The sequence below is a fragment of the Palaemon carinicauda genome, chromosome 45, assembly GCF_036898095.1.
Source record: "Palaemon carinicauda isolate YSFRI2023 chromosome 45, ASM3689809v2, whole genome shotgun sequence".
Taxonomy (NCBI): Eukaryota; Metazoa; Arthropoda; class Malacostraca; order Decapoda; family Palaemonidae; genus Palaemon; species Palaemon carinicauda.
The window spans coordinates 27,784,765-27,809,764 of NC_090769.1; the positions used below are offsets into that span (position 1 = coordinate 27,784,765).

At 34.9% G+C, this 25,000-nt stretch overlaps 4 protein-coding genes across 5 annotated transcripts in view; 2 read left to right on the plus strand and 2 right to left on the minus strand.

Annotated features, from left to right (window-relative positions):
- Positions 1-5,829, plus strand: part of LOC137635016 (sodium leak channel NALCN-like) — a 42,211-nt gene extending 36,382 nt beyond the window's left edge. For both annotated transcript variants that reach the window (XM_068367625.1, XM_068367626.1), the window contains exons 18-19: positions 1,876-2,041; positions 4,792-5,829. In XM_068367625.1, the coding sequence (XP_068223726.1) occupies positions 1,876-2,041; positions 4,792-4,997 (372 nt within the window). In that variant the 3' untranslated portion in view covers positions 4,998-5,829. The remainder of the gene's footprint in view (positions 1-1,875; positions 2,042-4,791) is intronic.
- The window catches only part of LOC137634940 (uncharacterized), a 592,943-nt gene that overhangs the window by 155,994 nt on the left and 411,949 nt on the right, over positions 1-25,000 (minus strand). The window lies entirely within an intron of this gene.
- Positions 13,268-20,597, plus strand: LOC137634956 (uncharacterized). The gene is made up of 2 exons (XM_068367523.1): positions 13,268-13,424; positions 18,319-20,597. The coding sequence occupies exons 1-2, from the start codon at positions 13,338-13,340 to the stop codon at positions 19,831-19,833; spliced, it is 1,602 nt and encodes a 533-aa protein (XP_068223624.1). The 5' UTR covers positions 13,268-13,337; the 3' UTR covers positions 19,834-20,597.
- The window catches only part of LOC137635014 (crustacyanin-A2 subunit-like), a 41,714-nt gene continuing 37,420 nt past the window's right edge, over positions 20,707-25,000 (minus strand). The window contains exons 5-8 of the mRNA XM_068367623.1: positions 23,610-23,810; positions 22,389-22,452; positions 21,183-21,399; positions 20,707-20,874 (exon numbers count right to left, since the gene is read on the minus strand). Of these exons, the coding sequence (XP_068223724.1) occupies positions 21,245-21,399; positions 22,389-22,452; positions 23,610-23,810 (420 nt within the window). The 3' untranslated portion in view covers positions 20,707-20,874; positions 21,183-21,244. The remainder of the gene's footprint in view (positions 20,875-21,182; positions 21,400-22,388; positions 22,453-23,609; positions 23,811-25,000) is intronic.

Sequence of the window (25,000 nt, forward strand, 5' to 3'; positions counted from 1 at the left end):
CATATACAAGCTTGTTTTATAGGCCAAATCACATGTTATGTGTAGTGTTCTTGGTCCATTATTTTCCACGACAAGGAAAAGGAAGTGGAGAATAAGGTGAGTGAGCGAGTTATTGAAGGTCTAATTGGTGATTTTTATTTTGCCACTGTCCTTGACCTGCTTACAATCATACTTGGGGTTTTGTTAGGATTCAACTTCATACCCCATAATTTGCACCATGCACTAATTTTAGCTAGATCCTGGACCTGCTTACAATCATACTTTGGGTTTTGTTAGGATTCAACTTCATACCCCATAATTTGCACCATGCACTAATTTTAGCTAGGTCCTTGACCTGCTTACAATCATACTTTGGGTTTTGTTAGGATTCAACTTCATACCCCATAATTTGCACCATGCACTAATTTTAGCTAGATCCTTGACCTGCTTACAATCATACTTTGGGTTTTGTTAGGATTCAACTTCATACCCCATAATTTGCACCATGCACTAATTTTAGCTAGATCCTGGACCTGCTTACAATCATACTTTGGGTTTTGTTAGGATTCAACTTCATACCCCATAATTTGCACCATGCACTAATTTTAGCTAGATCCTGGACCTGCTTACAATCATACTTTGGGTTTTGTTAGGATTCAACTTCATACCCCATAATTTGCACCATGCACTAATTTTAGCTAGATCCTTGACCTGCTTACAATCATACTTTGGGTTTTGTTAGGATTCAACTTCATACCCCACAATTTGCACCATGCACTAATTTTAGCTAGATCCTTGACCTGCTTACAATCATACTTTGGGTTTTGTTAGGATTCAACTTCATACCCCATAATTTGCACCATGCACTAATTTTAGCTAGATCTCTATTAAGGGATTCAGTAACCCCAGATCTACAATCAGGAGATGGAATTGATACAACGAGAGTAGCATCATCTGCATATACAAGCTTGTTTTCTAGGCCAAATCACATGTTATGTGTATATAGGATGAAAAGTAATGGGCCAAGAACACTACCCCGTGAAACACCAGATATCACATTCCTATACTCACTATGGTGCCCATCAACAACAACTCATTGAGATCTATTACTTAAAAAATCAATAGTAATACTAAGGTGAGTGAAGGAGTTATTGAAAGTCTATTTAGTGATTTTTCTATTGCAATATAAATCTAATATGTTTATTTTGGGGAGACTTCCTTATCTTTTATTCAATGAATATATGCTTTGGGGTTCAAAATTCTTTGAAATGGTAGAAATCTTAACTGTGGGATCTTTAACTTCTTTGAAATGGTACGATCTTTAACTACTTTGGAATGGTAGAATCTTTAACTTCTCTGAAATGGTAGAATCTTCAACTTCTCTGAATTGGTAGGATCTTTAACTTCTTTGAAATGGTAGAATCTTTAACTTCTCTGAAATGGTAGAATCTTCAACTTCTCTGAATTGGTAGGATCTTTAACTTCTTTGAAATGGTAGAATCTTTAATTTCTTTGAAATGGTAGACTTTTTAACTTTTTTGAAATGGCAGACTTTTTTACTTTTTTGAAATGGCAGACTTTTTAACTTCTCTGAAATGGTACAATCTTTAATTTCTTTGAAATGGTAGACTTTTTTAACTTTTTTGAAATGATAGACTTTTAAACTTTTTTGAAATGGTAGACTTTTTAACTTCTTTGAAATGGGAGACATGTTAACTTTTTTGAAATGGCAAACTTTTTAACTTCTTTGAAATGGTAGACTTTTCAACTTGTTTGAAATGGTAGAATCTCTAACAAACACAAAGTTTCTACATTTAAACAGACTAGTGTTTCAAGCGCATTTAAATAAAGTACACATTTAATATGCTTTACAACAAGGTAATCATATTTCCACAGGAAGGTGAGAAAATCCGTGAGCGCAAGAAGGGCGTCATTATGGTGAGAACGGACTCCATGACGAGTATCAGCGGTAGGAACTACTTAGCACCGACGCTGTCCGACTCCTCGACCAGAGAAAAGCTGGCCAGGCACGATTCAAAGCCTAGGAAGAGCAGATCTTCAAGTATGTTCAGCATTTATCTAGAGAGAGACAGAAACTGATTGAATGTTGTTGTCATATAAGATTTTTCATAATTCTGACCATCCTTTACATTAAAATCTTCCTGTTCTTACACTAGGTATGCAGTTAATTCTAACAGTCAGGCTTATAGCATCCTGCTTTTCCAACTATACTCATTTTTTTTTTTTTTTTAATGAGGTGCATTTGCACCGACTCGCAGGGGTTCCCTTTAAGCTCGGAAAAGTTTCCTGTATTCTGATTGGTCAGAATTATCTTGTCCAACCAATCAGCGATCGGGAAACTTTTCCGAGCTAAAAGGGCACCCCTGCGAGTCGTTGCAAATCTGCCTAACTAAAAAAAAAATCGACTGTAGGGGTGTAGCTTAGCAAGTAATAATAATAATAATAATAATAATAATAATAATATTATTATTATTATTACTATCCAAGATACAACCCTGGTTGGAAAAGCAAGATGCTATAAGCCCAGGGGCTCCAACAGGGAAAAATAGCCCAGTGAGGAAAGGAAATAAGGAAATAAATAAATGAAGGGAACAAATTAACAATAAATCATTCCAAAAAAAGTAACAACGTCAAAACAGACATGTCATATATAAACTATTAACAACATCAAAAACAAATATGTGAAAAATAAACTATAAAAAAACTCATGTCATAATAATAATAATACATACATACATATACCAAAGGCACTTCCCCCAATTTTGGGGGGTAGCCGACAACAACAAGAAACAAAACAAAAAAGGGGACCTCTACTCTCTACATTCCTCCAGCCTAACCAGGGACTCAGCCGAGTTCAGCTGGTACTGCTAGGGTGCCACAGCCCAACCTCCCACATTTCCACCACAGATGAAGCTTCATACTGCTGAGTCCCCTACTGCTGCTACCTCCGCGGTCATCTAAGGCACCGGAGGAAGCAGCAGGGCCTACCGGAACTGCGTCACAATCGCTCGCCATTCATTCCTATTTCTAGCACGCTCTCTTGCCTCTCTCACATCTATCCTCCTATCACCCAGAGCTTTCTTCACACCATCCATCCACCCAAACCTTGGCCTTCCTCTTGTACTTCTCCCATCAACTCTTGCATTCATCACCTTCTTTAGCAGACAGCCATTTTCCATTCTCTCAACATGGCCAAACCACCTCAACACATTCATATCCACTCTAGCCGCTAACTCATTTCTTACACCCGTTCTCACCCTCACCACTTCGTTCCTAATCCTATCTACTCGAGATACACCAGCCATACTCCTCAGACACTTCATCTCAAACACATTCAATTTCTGTCTCTCCATCACTTTCATTCCCCACAACTCCGATCCATACATCACAGTTGGTACAATCACTTTCTCATATAGAACTCTCTTTACATTCATGCCCAACCCTCTATTTTTTACTACTCCCTTAACTGCCCCCAACACTTTGCAACCTTCATTCACTCTCTGACGTACATCTGCTTCCACTCCACCATTTGCTGCAACAACAGACCCCAAGTACTTAAACTGATCCACCTCCTCAAGTAACTCTCCATTCAACATGACATTCAACCTCGCACCACCTTCCCTTCTCGTACATCTCATAACCTTACTCTTACCCACATTAACTCTCAACTTCCTTCTCTCACACACCCTTCCAAATTCTGTCACTAGTCGGTCAAGCTTCTCTTCTGTGTCTGCTACCAGTACAGTATCATCCGCAAACAACAGCTGATTTACCTCCCATTCATGATCATTCTCGCCTACCAGTTTTAATCCTCGTCCAAGCACTCGAGCATTCACCTCTCTCACCACTCCATCAACATACAAGTTAAACAACCACGGCGACATCACACATCCCTGTCTCAGCCCCACTCTCACCGGAAACCAATCGCTCACTTCATTTCCTATTCTAACACATGCTTTACTACCTTTGTAGAAACTTTTCACTGCTTGCAACAACCTTCCACCAACTCCATATAACCTCATCACATTCCACATTGCTTCCCTATCAACTCTATCATATGCTTTCTCCAGATCCATAAACGCAACATACACCTCCTTACCTTTTGCTAAATATTTCTCGCATATCTGCCTAACTGTAAAAATCTGATTCATACAACCCCTACCTCTTCTAAAACCACCCTGTACTTCCAAGATTGCATTCTCTGTTTTATCCTTAACCCTATTAATCAGCACTCTACCATACACTTTTCCAACTACACTCAACAAACTAATACCTCTTGAATTACAACACTCATGCACATCTCCCTTACCCTTATATAGTGGTACACTACATGCACAGACCCAATCTACTGGTACCATTGACAACACAAAACACACATTAAACAATCTCACCAACCATTCAAGTACAGTCACACCCCCTTCCTTCAACATCTCAGCTTTCACACCATCCATACCAGATGCTTTTCCTACTCTCGTTTCATCTAGTGCTCTCCTCACTTCCTCTATTGTAATCTCTCTCTCATTCTCATCTCCCATCACTGGCACCTCAACACCTGGAACAGCAATTATATCTGCCTCCCTATCATCCTCAACATTCAGCAAACTTTCAAAATATTCCGCCCACCTTTTCCTTGCCTCCTCTCCTTTTAACAACCTTCCATTTCCATCTTTCACTGTCTCTTCAATTCTTGCGCCGGCCTTCCTTACTCTCTTCACTTCTTTCCAAAACTTCTTCTTATAATAATAATAATAATAATAATAATACGTTAACGACTTCAATTTCCCTTCTCAGGCGGCAATAAAAACCTCCCTCACGTCAGCGAAGGCGGCGAAAACATCCCAGTGACCGGCGGCAGTGCGCCTCCCATAAGCGACATCACAAGCAACAAGGCGGTTCTCCCGCGGTCGGCTTCCGGTTCTGGGGAGGTTCGCGACTGGTGGCGGGAACAAGTTGGATATAATTCGGGTTCGGATGGCGAAGAATATAACATAGAATAAGAGGTCTATGGAGAAGAGGAGCTAGAATAAGAGGTCTATGGAGAAGAGGAGCTAGAATAAGAGGTCTATGAGGAAGAGGAGCTTGACCTTCGGAATAGAATTCTCTAACCAGGCATAGCAGTTATGAATCATTTTGTATTATTAAGTAGCCCTGAATAGGCCTATTTCGGTTTATTCATTATCATTTTCGTGGAAATTTTGACGTAACAGCTACATAATTCTATTATAAAATTTAATATTTTCGACTGGACACCCCAGTTATGAATCATTTTCTATGAGTCAAGCAGCGGTGAATAGGCCTAATTAGGTTTAATCTAATATAATTTTCATGGAAATTTAGTTAATGTCCACAAATGACATAAAAGCTACATAATTCTATTATAAAATTTACTATTTTCAACTGGACACCCCAGTTATGAATCATTTTCTATGAGTCTATTAAGTAGCCCTGAATAGGCTTACTTAGGTTCATTCATAATTTTCACTGCAATTTTCTCAGATGTCTACAAATGGCATAACAGCTAGAGTAATCTATTACAAATTTCATTGTATATTTCACAAATGATCATTCATTCTTTCAAGACGAAATCGTCCAAAATGCAGTGATATATACAATGTCTGACGTTTCATTTCCATGAAACAAAAACGAGGAAGGCCATTTCAAATGTAAAATATCAACGATTATTAAAAATGCTTAAAGTAATCAAAAGAAATAATAATATAAAACAGGCCTGTCTTTTGTATACTGTTAGGTTAGTATTTGTACAGTATTACCATTGACGCGAATACGGGGCTCATGTCCTGTTTTCTCACAACTGACGAAGAAGAAGAAGAAGAAGAAGAAGAAATCTCTGAATTTACTCTAAGGGCCCGGCTAGCGGCGAGGTTAGCGGCAAGAGGTTTAGCGACAAGAGGTTATGGCGGCAAATTGAAACCTAAAGCCTGCCTGACACTTGCGCGCATTTTTGCCACGCACTGGCACGCATTGATGCGCGCCAGTGCGTGCCACGGGGCTTTAGGTATCTTAAGTAGGTGGCCAGATAGGAGGCGCGAGGCTTCCTGCGCCTCCTATCTGGCCACCTACATAAAGATACCTAAGGTTTCAATTTGCCGCCATAACCTCCTGCCGCTAACCTCGCCGCTAGCCGCGCTTGGTCTGGCCGGGCCCTTAGTCAATTTCTGGAGAAATATAAGAAACGTAATAGCAATTCCATACCACACTGGGAGTAGTCCTATAGTTTTAATGAACGAACGGAATTATAAAGGGGACAGTTCTGAAAAATTAGAAAAACCTTGGAAGGCTGTAAAATTCTTATTATTTAACATCAACAAAAAAGCTAAATTTATATTAGACTAGCTTCGTATGGGCCTGAGCTTTAAACCCTTCTACCATTCAAAAAAACGGAGAACTTAGTGTAAAATTGTTATTTTGAACAATAAAGCGATTGTTATTTTCGTTATAAGGGCGTCACTGGTAACATGAGATGAGAAGCCCTTAAATCACACATCACTAAGTCAAAATTAATTTAAAATGAACCTAAATAGACACTAGGCCTAGCTGTGTTATACTTATTTCCGGTTTCATCTTCTATGTTAAAAGTAACCTCGATGACCAAGCCTTTGCAATCAACTTCAGGCCAACCATCAAAGAAAAAGTAAAGAAAAAAAAAACCTCAATTAGTTCTTATCTTATATGAAAATAGCCTATTTCAGACGACGCTATTTAAGCTTTTCTTCCATCATGTTGAGTGTGGCGATATTATATGGTATAAATCATTAGTAACGATATTTATCCAACATTAAAACTTCTAGTAATAAATATAAAGAAATTTAAAATAATAAAGTCAAGTGATATAAATACATTATTAAAATTATAAATCATATATTTTTATAAGTGTCAGAGCAGTAAACACCCGATTTGCATACAGGTCAAAATCATACTGTTTAACACACTTTTCTCACCCATAAGGCTATCTAATTGCAGATTCTTCAATGCAACATTCGGCAAAATATTTTGATATTTCTTGTTTGAACAGAGCTAATGTTATTCGCCTGTAAAAGGATATTATGTAACTATTTGAAATGTGAGTCAATCAAATGAAATTTATGGATGATACATACTTTAAAAGCAGGAATTGTGGGTACAAATATTAGCATTTTGGAGACGTTAACAAAGTTCTTTTAATTTTCCAAATAAAAGACCACAGTATCAAAAAATTGTTTTGTTGCTCTACAGACAAATTTTTTTATGTTCGAGTTTTCAAACATTACAATCACGATTATTAATATTTTATTTTCGATTGCAAAATTATATTTGCACAGATGTGATAGTACAATTATTATCAGGGCTTACTTGCATTCGAATTGACCTGAAGTTTACAGGAATTTAAAGATTTGAAGCATATTGACCTGAAGTTTATAGGAATTTAAAGATTTGAAGCATATTGACCTGAAGTTTATAGGAATTTAAAGATTTGAAGCATATTGACCTGAAGTTTATAGGAATTTAAAGATTTGAAGCATATTGACCTGAAGTTTATAGGAATTTAAAGATTTGAAGCATATTGACCTGAAGTTTATAGGAATTTAAAGATTTGAAGCACATTGACCTGAAGTTTATAGGAATTTAAAGATTTGAAGCATATTGACCTGAAGTTTATAGGAATTTAAAGATTTGAAGCACATTGACCTGAAGTTTATAGGAATTTAAAGATTTGAAGCATTTTTTTTTGGGGGGGGGTAGGTCAAAATGTCTGCAAAGCCAAGGAATTTCAAAAAAGGGTCATGATATATTACTGGATTAATTCTGTTTGAATTTTGGTTAAATGATTTTCGCAGAAACAGCTAATATCCAAATGGATTTCTATGAAAGATTAACTATTCAGCATAGGAAAAATATTAAGAAAACAGTTTTATACAGAAATCCTCGCATTTAACCAGTAAAAACATTGAATTTACAATGAAGACAAGACTATGTTTTATCCAGAAGAGGATACTACGAAAAAACTCGTATAATAACGGTAAAAACACCTTAAATTTACAATGAAGACACAAGGATATGCTTTATACATATGCGGATACTACAGAAAAACTCGTAAAATACCGGTAAAAACACCTTAAATTTACGATGAAGACACAAGAATATGCTTTATCCATATACAGATACTACGGAAAAACTCGTATAATACCGGTAAAAACACCTTAAATTTACAATGAAGACACAAGAATATGCTTTATACGTATGCGGACACTACGGCAAAACTCGTATAATACCGGTAAAAACACCTTAAATTTACAATGAGGACACAAGACTATGTTTTATCCAGAAGAGGATACTACGGCAAAACTCGTATAATACCGGTAAAAACACCTTAAATTTACAATGAGGACATAAGAATGTTTTATCCAGAAGAGGATACTACGGAAAAACTCGTATCATACCGGTAAAAACACCTTAAATTTACAATGACACAAAACTGTTTTATCCAGAAGAGGATACTACGGCAAAAATCGTATAATACCAGTAAAAACTCCTTGAATTCACATCGAGGACACAATACTACAAGAATGTTTGATTAAGGTGGCAAAATCTTCTCTACACTACACAGGGGTAACCAATTCTCTTCTCACAGGTTTGATAAAAGTGTTATTGAAGTCTCCTTAGTCATAAAACCCCAAGGGTCCATCCAAGGATATAAAAAGTGCATTTAGAACTTATCATAATACATGATAGGCTATATATTTGTACCATTAGTTGTTTGTAAGACGAAATCTATTATATATTCTAATATTGTATTGTCTAGGTCTCATTAGAAACATTTAAAGGTGGGTTTACACGGTCGAACGCGGTTCGACAGACAAGTTTTTGAAGTGATGTTTGAACGTGTGAACGGGGTATTTGGTTGTCGAACACGTTCGTCGAACGGTTGTCGAACACGTTCGTCAAACTGTTGTGGAACACGTTCGTCGAACGGTTGTCGAACACGTTAATCGAACTGTTGTGGAACACTTTCGTCGAACGGTTGTCGAACAATTTCGTCGAACGGTTGTGGAACACGTTCGTCAAATTGTTGTAGAACACTTTTGTCGAACGGTTGTCGAACACGTTCGTCGAACGGTTGTCGAACACGTTCACGAACGGTTGTCGAAAGACTGTTCTCGCCTGACTTGTGGGCGGGGCGTCATTGTCCACAAACCTCATACATTTGTGACTGACTCCACCTCTTCGAACCGTTTGACAAGCAGGTTCGACAACCGGGTTCGACGAACCGTTCGATCGTGTAAACCCCGCTTTAAACTCTAACCCTGTTACTTATTTTAAACAATAAAGAGAGTCTATCTCATTTAGTTGATGGATTAAAAGTATATGGAATATAGTGCCAATGTTATATATTGATACTTTTATTAGCACAGAGGACTTTTACGTAGATGTATCTTCAAGATTTGTAGTTGTTATTTGGTATATTAAAATAATTGGCACAGGAAAGTTTGTATCATTAACATCCTCTTTGTACGGGATTATTATTATTATTATTATTATTATTAATTGCTAAGCTACAACCCTAGTTGGAAAAGCAGGATGCTATAAGACAAGGGGCCCCAGCAGGGAAAATAGCCCAGTGAGGAAAGGAAACAGGGAAAAATAAAATATCTTAAGAATAGTAACATCAAAATAAATATTTCCTATATAAGCAATAAAAACTTCAACAAAACAAGAGGAAGAGAAACTAGATAGAAAAGTGTGCCCGAGTGTACCCTTAAGCACGAGAACTCTAACCCAAGACAGTGGAAGACCATGGTACAAAGGCTATAGTACTACCCAAGGCTAGAGAACAATGGTTTGATTTTGGAGTGTCCTCCTAGAAGAGCTGCTTACCATAGCTAGAGTCTCTTCTACCCTTACCAAGAGGAAAGTATCCACTGAACTATTACAGCGCAGTAGTTAGTCATATAAAAGTGCTGGTATTTATAACACCAAGTAATTCATCACTTACGCGAGTTGTAAAATGGCAAAAGTAAATATGATGTGAATGACATAATTACGTCGAGGTTATGGTGGCAGTAATGGCAGCTCGTTTAGGACACTCCAAAATCAAACCATTGTTCTCTAGTTTTATTGGTAGTAGGTTGGCCAGGGGACCAGCCACCCGTTGAGATACTACCGCTAGAGAGTTATGGGGTCCTTTGACTGGCCAGACAGTATAACATTGGATCCTTCTCTCTGGGCACGGTTCATTCTCCCTTTGCCTACACAAACACAGAATAGTCTGGCCTATTCTTTACACATTCTCATCTGTCGTCATACACTTGACAACACTGAGATTATCAAACAATACTTCACCCAATGGGTGACTGCAATGTAATTGTACAGTAGCTACTTAACTCTTGGTAAAGGTAGAAGAGACTCAAGCTATGGTAAGTAGCTCTTCTAGAAAAAGGACACTTCAAAATCAAACCATTGTTCTCTAGTCTTAGGTAGTGCCATAGCCTCTGCATGGTCTTCCGCTATCTTGAGTTAGAGTTCTCTTGCTTGAGGGTACACTCGGGCACATGATTCTATCTTATTTCTCTTACTCTTATTTCCTTGAAGTTTTTATAGTTTATATATGAAATATCTATTTTAATCGTTGTTACTGTTCTTAACTAGTTTATCTTAATTGTTGATTAATTCTTTTATTTCCTAGTTTTCTTTCCTCACTGGGCTATTTTCCCTGTTGGAGCCCCTGGGCATTTAGCATTCTGCTTTTCCAACTAGGGTTGTAGCTTAATAATAATAATAATAATAATAATAATAATAATAATAATAATGGGTTGTAGCTTAATAATAATAATAATAATAATAATAATAATAATAATAATAATGAAGGCACTACAATTTAAGTCCGTGGTTCTTGACTATTTCTATACCCTATTACCACTGGCATTACCAAAGCAGGTTCTCCACACAGGCACAGTGTAAAATCCGGACGTCGGACGTCGGACGTCGGATGCCATCCGGGAGAATAGAAAACCGCTTGTATCACCGGTAAAGGCGCCATAATACACCACTTTTTTGACACTGGTAATTTTCACTGATACTTTCTGTTATTTCCTGAATAAATGTTCGAAAAATATTGATTTATTTTCATGTTATTGAGAATAGCGGGCAGTTAAATAGTGTAATGTTCACGTCCGATTCAGATTATTCTCAATAACATGAAAATAAACCAATATTTTTCGAACATTTATTCAGAAAATAACAGAAAGTATCAGTGAACATAACCAGTCACAAAAAAAGAGGTGTATTTTCGCGTCTTTCCCGGTGATACAAGCGATTTTCTATTCTCCCGGACGGCATCCGACGTCCGGATTTTACACTGTGCCCTCCACACAAGCTATAAGACTTCCGATTCTAAGTTTAAACCTACACTGGGCTTGTTTTAGTTTCATTACGCCTAAACGATCAGTAGGCCTAACTTGAATGATACGATTAATGATTAGTAGATAACAAATTCCCCGAAATGGATATTGAGATGGACACAGCAAAAAAACCTGATATTTTTTCATGCTGGAGCCCTTGGGCTTATAGCATCCTTCTTTTCCTACTAGGGTTGTAGTTTAGCTAATAATAATAATAATAATAATAATAATAATAATAATAATAATAATAATAATAATAATGTTATTCATTTGGTACTTTATCTGGTATTATAATTATACTTACGAGAAATTTGTAGTATTTTCCGTGGATGAGTTGGTCTACAACCTTTAGGGCTAGTTACATTACGAACAATGCAGAGGGCACATGAGAGAGTTATGCTAAATCTAACATGGAAGGATAGAAAAACAGCTAAATGGATACGTCAAAAAACTAAAGTAATGGATATCCTTGAAACCATTAGCAAGCTCAAATGGAACTGGGCAGGGCACATTGCCAGGATGACAGACAACCGAAGGACATCACGAACAACCTTCTGGACACCCCGAGGATACACAAGAAACCGAGGAAGACAAAAAACCCGCTGGCGAGATGACTTAGACCAACATAAGCAACAGTGGCACAGAATAGCTTGCGATAGAAGTCTGTGGAGGAACCTGGGGAAGGCCTACATCCAACAAAGGACTTTTGAAGGCTGAAATGATGATGATGATGATGACATTAGACTACTCAACAAACCTATCGAAACCTTATTAATATTACCACCTCTTAGCTGTAGCTCTTGTAATGTTACAGCAATTCACACGCAAAATAACAATATAGGGAACGAAGGCTCAAGTCCCTACTTGATAATAGCTGATGAAAGAGTCACTTGGGACAAATTTGCCATCGATTATGCATAATTCTAATTGCTTCTTTCCATCACGCTACCTTCGTCTCCCTGGTTCTTATTTGATATACTGCCCTCTTTCATTATATATATATATATATATATATATATATATATATATATATATATATATATATATATATATATATATAGGCCTATATGTGTGTGTGGGCGTGTGGGTGTGTAAATATCAACCACAATGTCATTTTAATATCGAATTCTACCTTTGAAAATGTATATCCACTGGAAATTCATTTATGATATATGCCTCTGACAAAGCAAGGATTCGAACCAGTGGATATACATTTCCAAAGGTAGAATTCAATATTAAAATGCCATTGTGGTTGATATTTACACTGATTAAAATCCCGAGTGTTAGTGATAGATATTCATGAGTGTATATGTATATATATATATATATATATATATATATATATATATATATATATATATATATATATATATATATATAAATATATATATATATATATATATATATATATATATATATATATATATATACTGTATGTAAGCTATCATTAAATAAGTTTATTATAGTATGGTTAGAGCTACATAATCATTAAATAGAAACGTTTTCTTTCTTAACGCTGTGTACATAATGTCTAGAGACATTTGGCATCTTCCGTTATAGATAAGCGTTGCCATCTTGGAGAACCGCGACTTAAATTCAATGTACAGAATATATACCAAATGCTCTAGTTAAGTCATAACAAATGTATAGAATAAAAAAAAATAAGTTCACGTTTTCAGGTACACCAGTTTGAGTCAACGGACATACAGTACATAGTAGAATGTGGGCAAGGTAGAAGAAAAGGTTTTTGCAAACGTACTCCTATGTGGTGTAACCTCGTGTGTGGGCGGTGCCTGTAACAGCTGCCGCCTTTATCCCTTTATCAAGAGATGTCATTGCGATAAGAACTATTTAGTGGGAAGAAAAGATTGCCTGTGAGTTGTTAAAGCTTTAAATATAGCTTGTACTTCTTTTGTAACTAGGCTTAACGTAGTGTAAAGGATGCATCCGAGGAAACTTCTAGACATCTGCATTGAAGAATTCGTTCGTCTTACAGTATGTGTGCAGGAGACCGCTTTGAGTGATAAGGTAAAAATTACATATGTTTCTTTGAACAACTTTAATAATTGCTTGAAACTTTATAAAATGTTCTAGAGATTAGAGATAAAGAAAAGTATTCATTATTCTAACTAATGCCCAGTGCAAACTTGTCTTGCCTATCTTCACCTACGGGCAGCTGGTAGATTAGAAATACGGGTGACCTTGAAAATCTCTCTCTTTCTCTCTCTCTCTCTCTCTCTCTCTCTCAAGAGCACTTAGGATCCTGTATCTAACATATGTTAATGGAAAATATTAACTTGGACTTCCATTCATACGTGCATACATACATTTACGTGTAAATTTGTTTCTAAAGCGTGTGTATGTAATACAGATTTAAGGAATGTGGGACTACATTTTGAAAGAGAAGGAGCAGGAACTGATTTAAAATAGAAGGCTAGAAAGTTGGTGCAGTTAGGAACCCAGGAACGTTGAGACCCATTAGGTATTCCTGCTTAAACCATGTGCGCTGACGTCACTGCTCCACAAGGCACTAGAAGAGTTGGAAGACCCAGGCTTTCAAGGCTGAGGACTATGAAGCATGAAGTAGATGCTGAATGGAGAAATATTGAATTAAAAGCTCAAGACAGAGATGACTGGCGGAATCTAATGGGAGCACTTTGCGTCGATAGGCGTAGGATATATACAGTATATATATATATATATATATATATATATATATATATATATATATATATATATATATATATATATATATATATATTTATTTATTTATTTTTATACACATACATATATATACATACATATATATATCTACATACATACATATATATATATATATATATATATATATCTACATACATACATACATACATATATATATCTACATACATACATACATATATATATCTACATACATACATACATATATATATCTACATACATATATATATATATATATATATATATATATATATATATATATATATATATATATATATATATAGGCCTAGTTGGAAAAGCAGGATGCTAAGCTCAAGGGCTCCGCCAGAATTGATAACCTAGTTAAGAGTGGAATTGAGGAAACATAGAATAGTGTGCCTGAGTGTACCCTCAAGAAAAAGAACTCTAACCCAAGTCATTGGTAGACCATGGTACAGAGTCTATGACACTACCCAAGACTACAAAATAATGGTTTGATTTTGGAGTGTCCTTCTCCTAGAAGAGTTGCTTACCATAGCTAGTCTCTTCTACCCTTACCAAGTGGAAAGTAGCCACTGAATGACAGCACCGTAGTTAACCACTTGAGTGAAGAAGTATTTTTTCCGTTATCTTGGCGTTTTTCAGATGTATGAGAAAAGAGAATGTGCAAAGAATAGGCCAGACTATTCGGCTTATGGCTTTCTGCTTTTCCAATTAGGGTCGTAGCTTAGCAAGTAATATATATACAGGTATATATATATATATATATATATATATATATATATATATATATATATATATATACCTGTATATATATGTACATATATATATATATATATATATATATATATATATATATATATATATATATATACAGTATATACTGTATATATATATTAAACATAACAATAACACACACTTATAAAATCATGGGTATGTGTGTATGGGGATTCTGGGAGGGAACAGGTACAAGATTAAATAATATTATCACAGTAAAAATTATTCACTCAATAATTGGAAGTAAAAAAAAAATCAGAGAGAGCAGACCTCCGCCAAGGCAGCTCAGTTCGCTCGATCATGCCAACTCGACCTTCACTAGTTTCCTATTTATTAGTTTGCGAAGAAATATCTAAAAATGTTCCAATCTTGCAATTGTGAAATCATTAAAAAAAAAAAAAAAAAAAAAAAAAAAAAAAAAAAAACTTCGATTCGGATCATCACCAAAATGTAGTCACTTGTAATGTAGCCCATTTCTAACGTATCCTATAATTTTCATCAAAATTCCGCCGTAAATTTTTGAGTTAGGCTGGTGACAAACAAACAAACAAACATAGGTGAAAACAACGTCCTTGGGGGAGATAATAATAATAATAATAATAATGATAATAATAATAATAATAATGTTATCTTTAATGTTACAGTACTACTCACACTGCCTAAGATGGTAATAATAATAATAATAATAATAATAATAATAATAATGTTATCTTTAATATTACAGTACTACTCACACTGCCTAAGATAATAATAATAATAATAATAATAATAATAATAATAATGTTATCTTTAATATTACAGTACTACTCACACTGCCTAAGATGATAATAATAATAATAATAATAATAATAATAATAATAATAATAATAATAATAATAATGTTACTTTTAATATTACAGTACTACTCTCACTGCCTAAGATGGTAATAATAATAATAATAATAATAATAATAATAATAATAATAATAATAATGTTAGTTTTAATATTATAGTACTACTCACAATGACGGAGATGGTAATAATAATAATAATAATAATAATAATAATAATAATAATAATGATAATAATAATAATAATTTGTTTTTAATATTACAGTACTACTCACACTGCCTAAGATGGTAATAATAATAATAATAATAATAATAATAATAATAATAATAATAATAATAATAATGTTATCTTTAATATTACAGTACTACTCACACTGCCTAAGATGGTAATAATAATAATAATAATAATAATAATAATAATAATAATAATTTGTTTTTAATATTATAGTACTACTCACATTGACTGAGGTAATAATAATAATAATAATAATAATAATAATAATGTTATCTTTAATATTACAGTACTACTCACACTGCCTAAGATAATAATAATAATAATAATAATAATAATAATAATAATAATAATAATAATAATAATAATGGTTACTATTTTTAATATTACAATACTACTCACGTTTCCGTTGGTGGTTATTGATGAAATACTGGTATGTAGAGGTAGTTGGTACAGGTGTAGTTTGTGAGGTAAATGAGGCAATAATAACACTAATAAAATACTTAATATTATTGATTATAAAGAAAAAAATAATAACACCGATTAATTGCACTATTATCACAATGACACTATGGCGTAGGCCTAGGCACTCAAAATTAATATTGATATTCTTTTTCTGAAACTTAAAAGATTGGATATTCTAACTTTGGATATTCTAACTTTGGATATTTGGATATCACATATTTCACATTTTCCATAAATCAATGAGGAACAGGTGGATATTATCCAGGCCGACATCAAAAACACTTTGGTAAACAATGACAATGGCGCCCTTCTTCTGCCGGAGTTACGCTTGCTTTTAGACACATTTTTTTCCCACTTCCGTTCGTCCCGTGGCCTTTTCTGTGAGCCTGAAGGAAAACCAAACTTTAAAGCACCCTGTGGTTCTTCGGCAGCCATTTTACACACGAAAATCACCGAAAAATAACGCGAAATAGACGGAGCACAATAATCCAAAGGGTTCGTATTGATGTCGCGGGAAAACTAACGCTGGCCGGCCGCTGATTGGCTGACGTGACATGAGACTGGACGCTGATTGGTTGTCTATTACCAGGGTTGCCAGGTTTTCTAAATGAGAAAAAGGTCAATTTCTAATCAACAGAAGCGTTAAAAGGCCAACTCAATAGTAGAAAAAGGCCAAATATATAGTCTTTAAGGCCTGCATTTTTTTCATATTACTAAAGGCAAACCAATTTTTTAAAAAGGCCAAATTTGATGGTTTTTGGCGTGAAAAAAGGCCAAACTGGCAACCCTAGCTATTACTAGATTTCTCCTTGAATATTATAATCTAGCGTCAAAATGATGGAAAAACTCGTTGAAAATAATAGGAAAAGCGACCTTATGCTCTCTCAAAATCGACTCGAGGTATGACACTATACTCTTCTACCATCTTGACCTATACCACGTGAATATACAAAGTTTTTCCGATGTGATGTAAGTAAAAACTTAATTTCGATAAACGATATCATTATTATTTAAGCTACAATGCTAGTTGCCCAAGCAGGATTCTATAAGCCTAGGGACTGCAAAAGGGAAAACAGGCCAGTGAGGATAGGAAATTAATAAACTGCATATGTAATGAATAAATGATATAAAATATTTTACGAACAGTAACAACGTTAAAATAGGTCTCTGATATATAAACTACTATAAGACACTTATGTCAGACTGTTCAACGTAAAAACATTCACTGCAAGTTTGAAGTTCTGAAGTTCTATCTGTTCAACTGCCAGATTACGATCATTCCACAATCTGGTCACAGCCGGAATAAAGCATCTAGAATAATGTGTAGTGTTGAGCCTTATAATGGAGAGGACCTGAATGTAAGAATTAACTGCATACCTAGTACTACGTACAGGATGGTACAGTCTCGGATGATCTGAAGATTGAAACAAGGCAGAGTGAAAGAATTAAAACACTTCTTCAAAATAGATATATCAACGAAAATCTTAAAAGACTTTCTTAACAATCCATTTGTGTGTGTGTGTGTGTGTGTGTGTGTGTGTGTGTGTGTGTGTGTGTAATTAAAGAAAATACAGACCGAATGTGATTTATATAAAGAAATATTATCAATGCAGGGTCGCCTCATATATATATATATATATATATATATATATATATATTATATATATATATATATATATATATATATATATATATATATATATATATATATATATATATATATATATACGGTCACTCCACCATATGAGTGTCATTGTAAGCATATATTTCCACTTGGAAATTTCATGTAATGACTGTAAGTCTTTTAAATAATCGCATCTACAATTTGGTATTGCCAGTTTGATATTTCCTAATTAATATAAAATCAATTATATATATTCAGGAATTACTCTCGACTGTTTCTTCTTTTACTTTTGCAGGAAAAATATGCAACAGTGAAACGGATGTGGGATGAGCTATGGATGCTGCCAAAGAATATTCCCACCTGCGCAGCGGATCTTCTACACGCATACCTCATGCCCTCTAGTGGCAAAGATTTCAGCCTGGGGTTCCTCATGGCGTTAGCTGCAGATCTGAGGCGAATCACAATCTACCCAGAGAAATATCACTTGTCACCCTTACGCCAGACATTGGCCTACAGTGAATGTTACGCTATTTGCCAAGAATATCGGCTGCGAGAGCTAGATTTGACTGGTGTTGATATGGAGTCCAATACAATTGTACTGGAGGGCCTCTTACGAAAGTGTCCTTGCCTAAGTATTTTGAAATTAGGTGGAAATGTAAGCAAAACTATCCTAGTGTTGGCTAAGGAATTCTGTCCTTTGACTGTTCTTTCTATAACGGAGAAGGAGCCATGGGGGATGTGTCAGCTGTCTTTAGAAATCTTGATGGAAATATTTTTTGATGTGACAGAAACTGGTCCTCTAGAAATACTAAAAAGAATTAGGAAGGGAGAAAGCCCTCACCTTCAGGCAGCCTGGCCAAACCTTACTGATTTGTCGACTGGGCATTGTCATGTGAGCAATGAGTTCTTTGTTCTTGCATGGATTGTTTTTAAGAAACTTAAATATGTTTCTAGCAGTTTAAGGAATCTTGATACTTGCTTGAAAAAGTATGTAGAATTGAGAAGTGAAATCCCGCAACTTGGCCGCCTTGCGATAGTAGGAGAATATCCTTCCACTATACTAGACATAGACGTAGTGGAAAATTTTCTCCATACTGTTCGTGATATTGAAAAATTTACCGTATATATGCATACTTACCCAGATGAGGATCTGCGTAAAGTCTTCCGAAGGCTCTCTGAAAGTTCGCTATGTCCGAGAGAAATCAGCATTGTAAATATTCGACTGATTTGCCAAGATGGACCCAAAATAGGTACCTTTTCCCTCTTGGGTAAACGGGCCAGTAAACTTCACCTACACGGAGCAGCGTTGGCTGCCGTGGATGTGGAGAATCTCGGCAGATTTCTCTTAGAATTCCCAGCCCTTTCAGAACTAACCTTTGCCTTCAGACATGGACTGACTTGCACCACTGAGAAACTCCCCAAAGGCCTCTGCTTTCCTCAAGTGACATTACTAATCATTAGATCATTCATTGAGCAACACGCTTTTAATATGCTTTTTCAAATGTTTCCCAACTTACGTGAGATCATGATTTTTAGTCCTGATGTAAGATTTAGAAAACTTACCATTAATTTCAAACTTTTACCAGAACTCCGTGTATTAAAAATTGCTGACTGGAATCTAGTGAATTTTTCTGACTTACTTAATGTGCCTAGAGATACCAAGTACAATCAGCGATTTGAGCTTCATGGCCCAAATGATACATTATCCTATGAAAGTATGAGATGCATCCGAAGTTCAGGATGGAATTATTATCCTAAATCCAAGTCTGCTCTCGAAGTAGAATATCGGGCAAAAGCTAACCTACGTTGATATGTGGAACGAGACAACGCTTGGAGATAATGAGCCTACTTGTACTTCTTGTGAAACGGCGTAACATAAAATTTAAAATAATTTCTTTTTGAGGTTTAGTTTTCAATAAATATAAAAATTCAGAATGAGGTGGTGTTGTAGTAGCCTTCTGGAAACGTCCTCACCTAGTGATCTGGTGGAATGGGGTCCAAGACCTGCTCAAACTCGATAGTTTCATGTAATGTCTTGTGAGCTAAGGATGGGGGCTGGTGTTTTAGTTTTCAATAAATATAAAAATTCACACTAAAGTGGTGTTGTAGTAGCCTTCTGGAAACGTCCTCACCTAGTGATCTGGTGGAATGGGGTCCAAGACCTGCTCAAACTCGATAGTTTCATGTAATGTCTTGTGAGCTAAGGATGGGGGCTGGTGTTTTAGTTTTCAATAAATATAAAAATTCACACTAAAGTGGTGTTGTAGTAGCCTTCTGGAAACGTCCTCACCTAGTGATCTGGTGGAATGGGGTCCAAGACCTGCTCAAGCTCGATAGTTTCATGTAATGTCTTGTGAGCTAATGATGGGGGAGGGGGTGTTTGGGGGGAAGCCTATCGTCTACTTGTTGAGACATCAGCAGCCATTGCTTGCCCTCCCTGGGTGGAGAGGGGCCTTGGATCCTGATCATATGGGTAAACGGTCACTCTCTGGGACATTACATTGTGATGCTAGGATATTGTCACTGTCTCGTGCCTCTGGCCTTCAGGAGTTCAAACTGGGAATCTTCAAGGCCATTCTCGATCCCCGATATAATCTACACGGCCTAATAAGTGAAATTTATAGATATTCTATACACAGATATATTCTAAATAAGGAAACTATCCATCAATAACACACTAATCTAGGAAATCAATTCCTTTATTTCTTATAGAAATATTCTATATACATAGTACTATGCACTAAGTTGAAACGCTACACATTACGAATACTCAGAAGAAAAATACTTAAGCAGGAACATAAGAAAACTACTCTCAATAAATAACAAGAATTGCTAGTTTCCTAATAAAGAATTATATGAGTCTTTCAGTCGAGAAACATGCCAAGCGCCATTTTTAAAAAGTGTCAGAAATCGCGATTGAAAATTGCCAATTTTCAATGGAATTACTCGGTAAATATAATAGCTAGGAGTTTCATATTTGTTATAAATAGTAGCAATATTTATGCAGAACACAGTTAACCTAAAATATTTTCAATACGATGCACAGTTTATTAGAAGTTTCTCGACGGGAATGTGTTGTACAAGGATAAAACCCGCAAAAAATAAAATAAAACTATTTTGTCCCAAAATGGCACTTGGCATGTTTCTCGACTGAAAGACTCATATAAGAAAAGAGGCAGAGTGTTCATGAAAAAGGTATTTGTCTAAAGTTGGGAGAAGATTCAGCGTTGTAGGAGAGCCGTTAAAGAGACGATGATGGCCAAAGTTGCGGACGATGAAGCGCAGGTAGCGGAGTTGGGATCGTCTCCTAACATGTCGTTGTTGTTGCTGTTGTTATTGTTGTTATTGTTATTGTTGTTGTTGTTCTGCGTTGCATCTGAAAGTCAATACACTATCAATTAGTCATCTGAAAGTACTTAGGCCTACACAATCAATAAGTTATCTGAGATTAAGGACATAATCAACACTGCCGCTACAGTTTATGGCGACTTTTTATTCAAAAGAGGAAAGATATAATTCACATGTGAATAAATTAATCATAAATGATTTAAATAAAGAAGATTGTCTCAACGAGTTAAACTAGTTTTGTCTTAAGGAATCTTAAAAACTTATTGCAATTTAATAATAAATAACAATCTTTCTGAGTAAAAGGTAAAACCAATGTCTGGATTTATAACATTTAATGGTATAAGACGCTAAAATAGTAGGCCTATATTAGCCTATTGTATAATCGTTATTTTATATAATAAATTCTTTGGTGTATTGAATTTCGTCTACAATGATGGTGGTAGGGCTAGGGAGACCATTCAACACAAGCACTATGATGCAAACGTTAAAAGAGTTTGGATATCAGAATAAAACTAAGTGGGAATGGAAGTCAAATAGAAAGCTAAAAGGTAGGTGCACCTAAGAAATATCTACAGGTAGGCTGATGTAATTTTGAATCTGCAGCCTAATATTTGGCTTGTGTCTAAGAGGGAGTCTGAGGCATAGGCCTAGAGAAGCCTTGCAAATGCATAAGGTTTGTGGACAATGAAGCCCCGCCCACAAAAGTCAGGCGAGAACAGACTTTTTTCGAACCGTTCGACGAATGTGTTCGACAACCAAATACCCCCGTTCATACGTTCGAACATCGCTTCAAACACTTGTTTGTCGAACCACGTTCGACGAACCGTTGGACCGCTTTTTAAGGATTCTGAGGCATAGGCCTAGAGAAAGTTCCAACTTCTTTAGATAATTATCTTATTAGTATAGCTAGAATTATTTTTCCTACTCTTCCTGATTATCATTTTTATTCTTATTTATCTGTATTACTTTTATTTATCCCAATTCTATTATTTAAAGAAATAAATAAGAGAAACTTACCTGTTTTGCCAAGGTTTCTTTCTTTGGTGATAACCAATATCTCCTGTTCTAATTCTTGAACAGCCTGTGGAAATGAAAAACAATTGGATAATTTTGTATGTTACTTAAAGATAGGAATAGAATACACACACATACATACATACGTACATATATATATATATATATATATATATATATATATATATATATATATATGCAGTATATATATAAATATATATATACAAATATATAAATATATATATATATATATATATATATATATATATATATATATATATATATATATATATATATATATATATATATATAACTATAAATATATATATATATATATATATATATATATATAACTATAAATATATATATATGTATATATATATATATGCAGTATATATATATATATATATATATATATATATATATATATATATATATATACATACAGTGGCCAGCGTAATGATGAAAATGGCCAAACCCCAGATATGACCAAGGACATGTCTGAGACCTTTGACCTGCAGTGGACTATAAAAGTGCAGTAGGCTATAACTCACAACTCTGTCGTACTGTATATATTAGATTTATAAACTATGAAAACAATAAAGAAACATTTTATCAAATCTAATTTAGGTGTTAAGTGAAGCAAAAATAAAAAATGCACTAGCCACCCGTTGAGATACTGCCACTAGAGAGTTATTGGATACTTTGATTGGCAAGATAGTACTACATTGGATCCCTCTTTCTGGTTACGGCTTATTTTTACTCTGCCTACACATACGATGAGTATTCTGGCCTATTCTTTTATACATTTTCCTCTTTCCTCTACATCTGACAACACAAAGATTATCAATCAATTCCTCTTCGCTCAAGGGGTTAACAACTGCACAGTAATTGTTCAATGGCTACTTTCCTCATGGTAAGGGTAGAAGAGACTCTTTAGCTATGGTAAGCAGCTCTTCTGGGAGAAAGACACACCAAAATCGAACCATTGTTCTCTAGTCTTGGGTAGGACCATAACCTCTGTGCCAAGGTCATCCACTGTCTTTGGTTAGAGTTCTCTTGCTTGAGGGTACACTCAGGCACACTATTCCATCCTTATAATCTTTCCTCATTGGGCTATTTTTCCATATTGGAGGCCTTTGGCTTATAGAATCTTGCTTTTAATAATAATAATAATAATAATAATAATAATAATAATAATAATAATAATAATAATAATAATACCTTCTTCTCCTCTGTCATTATTTCCTTGATCTCCTTCAGTTCTTCTTCCACTGCGCCACTAGCAGGAGGTTTGGGCGCAGGAGTCGTCAGGGGCAAGGGCGTTGGGACGCTTGAAGTCGGATGGTAGGGCCCCAAGACCTTCAATAAATACTCCTCGTTTTCTGCCAGCATCTGGTCCAGTTTCTCAGCATAGGGACAGGGCTAAAAAAAAAAAAAAAAAAAAAAAAAAAAAAAAAAATATGATTTAGAAGAAATAAGTCCAATAAGTATTTTAAATGCAAAGTACAAATTCTGTAGAATATATTTTTTTATGATTTAGAATAAACAAGTCCTGGAAGTTGCCTAAATGCAAAGTACAGATTCTGTAGAATATATTTTTTTTTATGATTTAGAATAAACAAGTCCTGTAAGTTTTGTAAATGCAAAGTACAAATTCTGTAGAATATATTTTTCTGTGCATGTAGAATACACAAGTCCTGTAATTGGCTTAAATACAAAGTAAAAATTCTGTAGAATATATTTTTCTATGGATGTAGAATAAACAAGTCCTGTAAGTTGCCTAAATACAAAGTACAAATTCTGTAGAATATATTTTTTTATGATTTAGAATAAACAAGTCCTGTAAGTGGCCTAAATGCAAAGTACAGATTCTGTAGAATATATTTTTCTATGATTGTAGAATAAACAAGTCTTGTAAGTGGCCTAAATGTAAAGTACAGATTCTGTAGAATATATTTTTCTATGCATGTAGAATACACAAGTCCTGTAAGTGGCCTAAATGCAAAGTACAAATTCTGTAGAATATATTTTTCTATGCATGTAGAATACACAAGTCCTGTAAGTTGCCTAAATCTAAAGTACAGATTCTGTAGAATATATTTTTCTGTGATTGTAGAATAAACAAGTTCTGTAAGTGGCCTAAATGCAAAGTACAGATTCTGTAGAATATATTTTTTTATGATTTAGAATAAACAAGTCCTGTAAGTTGCCTAAATGCAAAGTACAGATTCTGTAGAATATATTTTTTATGATTTAGAATAAACAAGTCCTGTAAGTGGCCTAAATGCAAAGTGCACATTCTGTAGAATATATTTTTCTTTGCATGTAGAATAAACAAGTCCTGTAAGTTGCCTAAATGCAAAGTGCAAATTCTGTAGAATATATTTTTCTATGCATGTAGAATAAACAAGTCCTGTAAGTTGCCTAAATGCAAAGTGCAAATTCTGTAGAATATATTTTTCTATGCATGTAGAATAAACAAGTCCTGTAAGTTGCCTAAATGCAAAGTGCAAATTCTGTAGAATATATTTTTCTATGCATGTAGAATAAACAAGTCCTGTAAGTGGCCTAAATGCAAAGTGCAAATTCTGTAGAATATATTTTCCTATGCA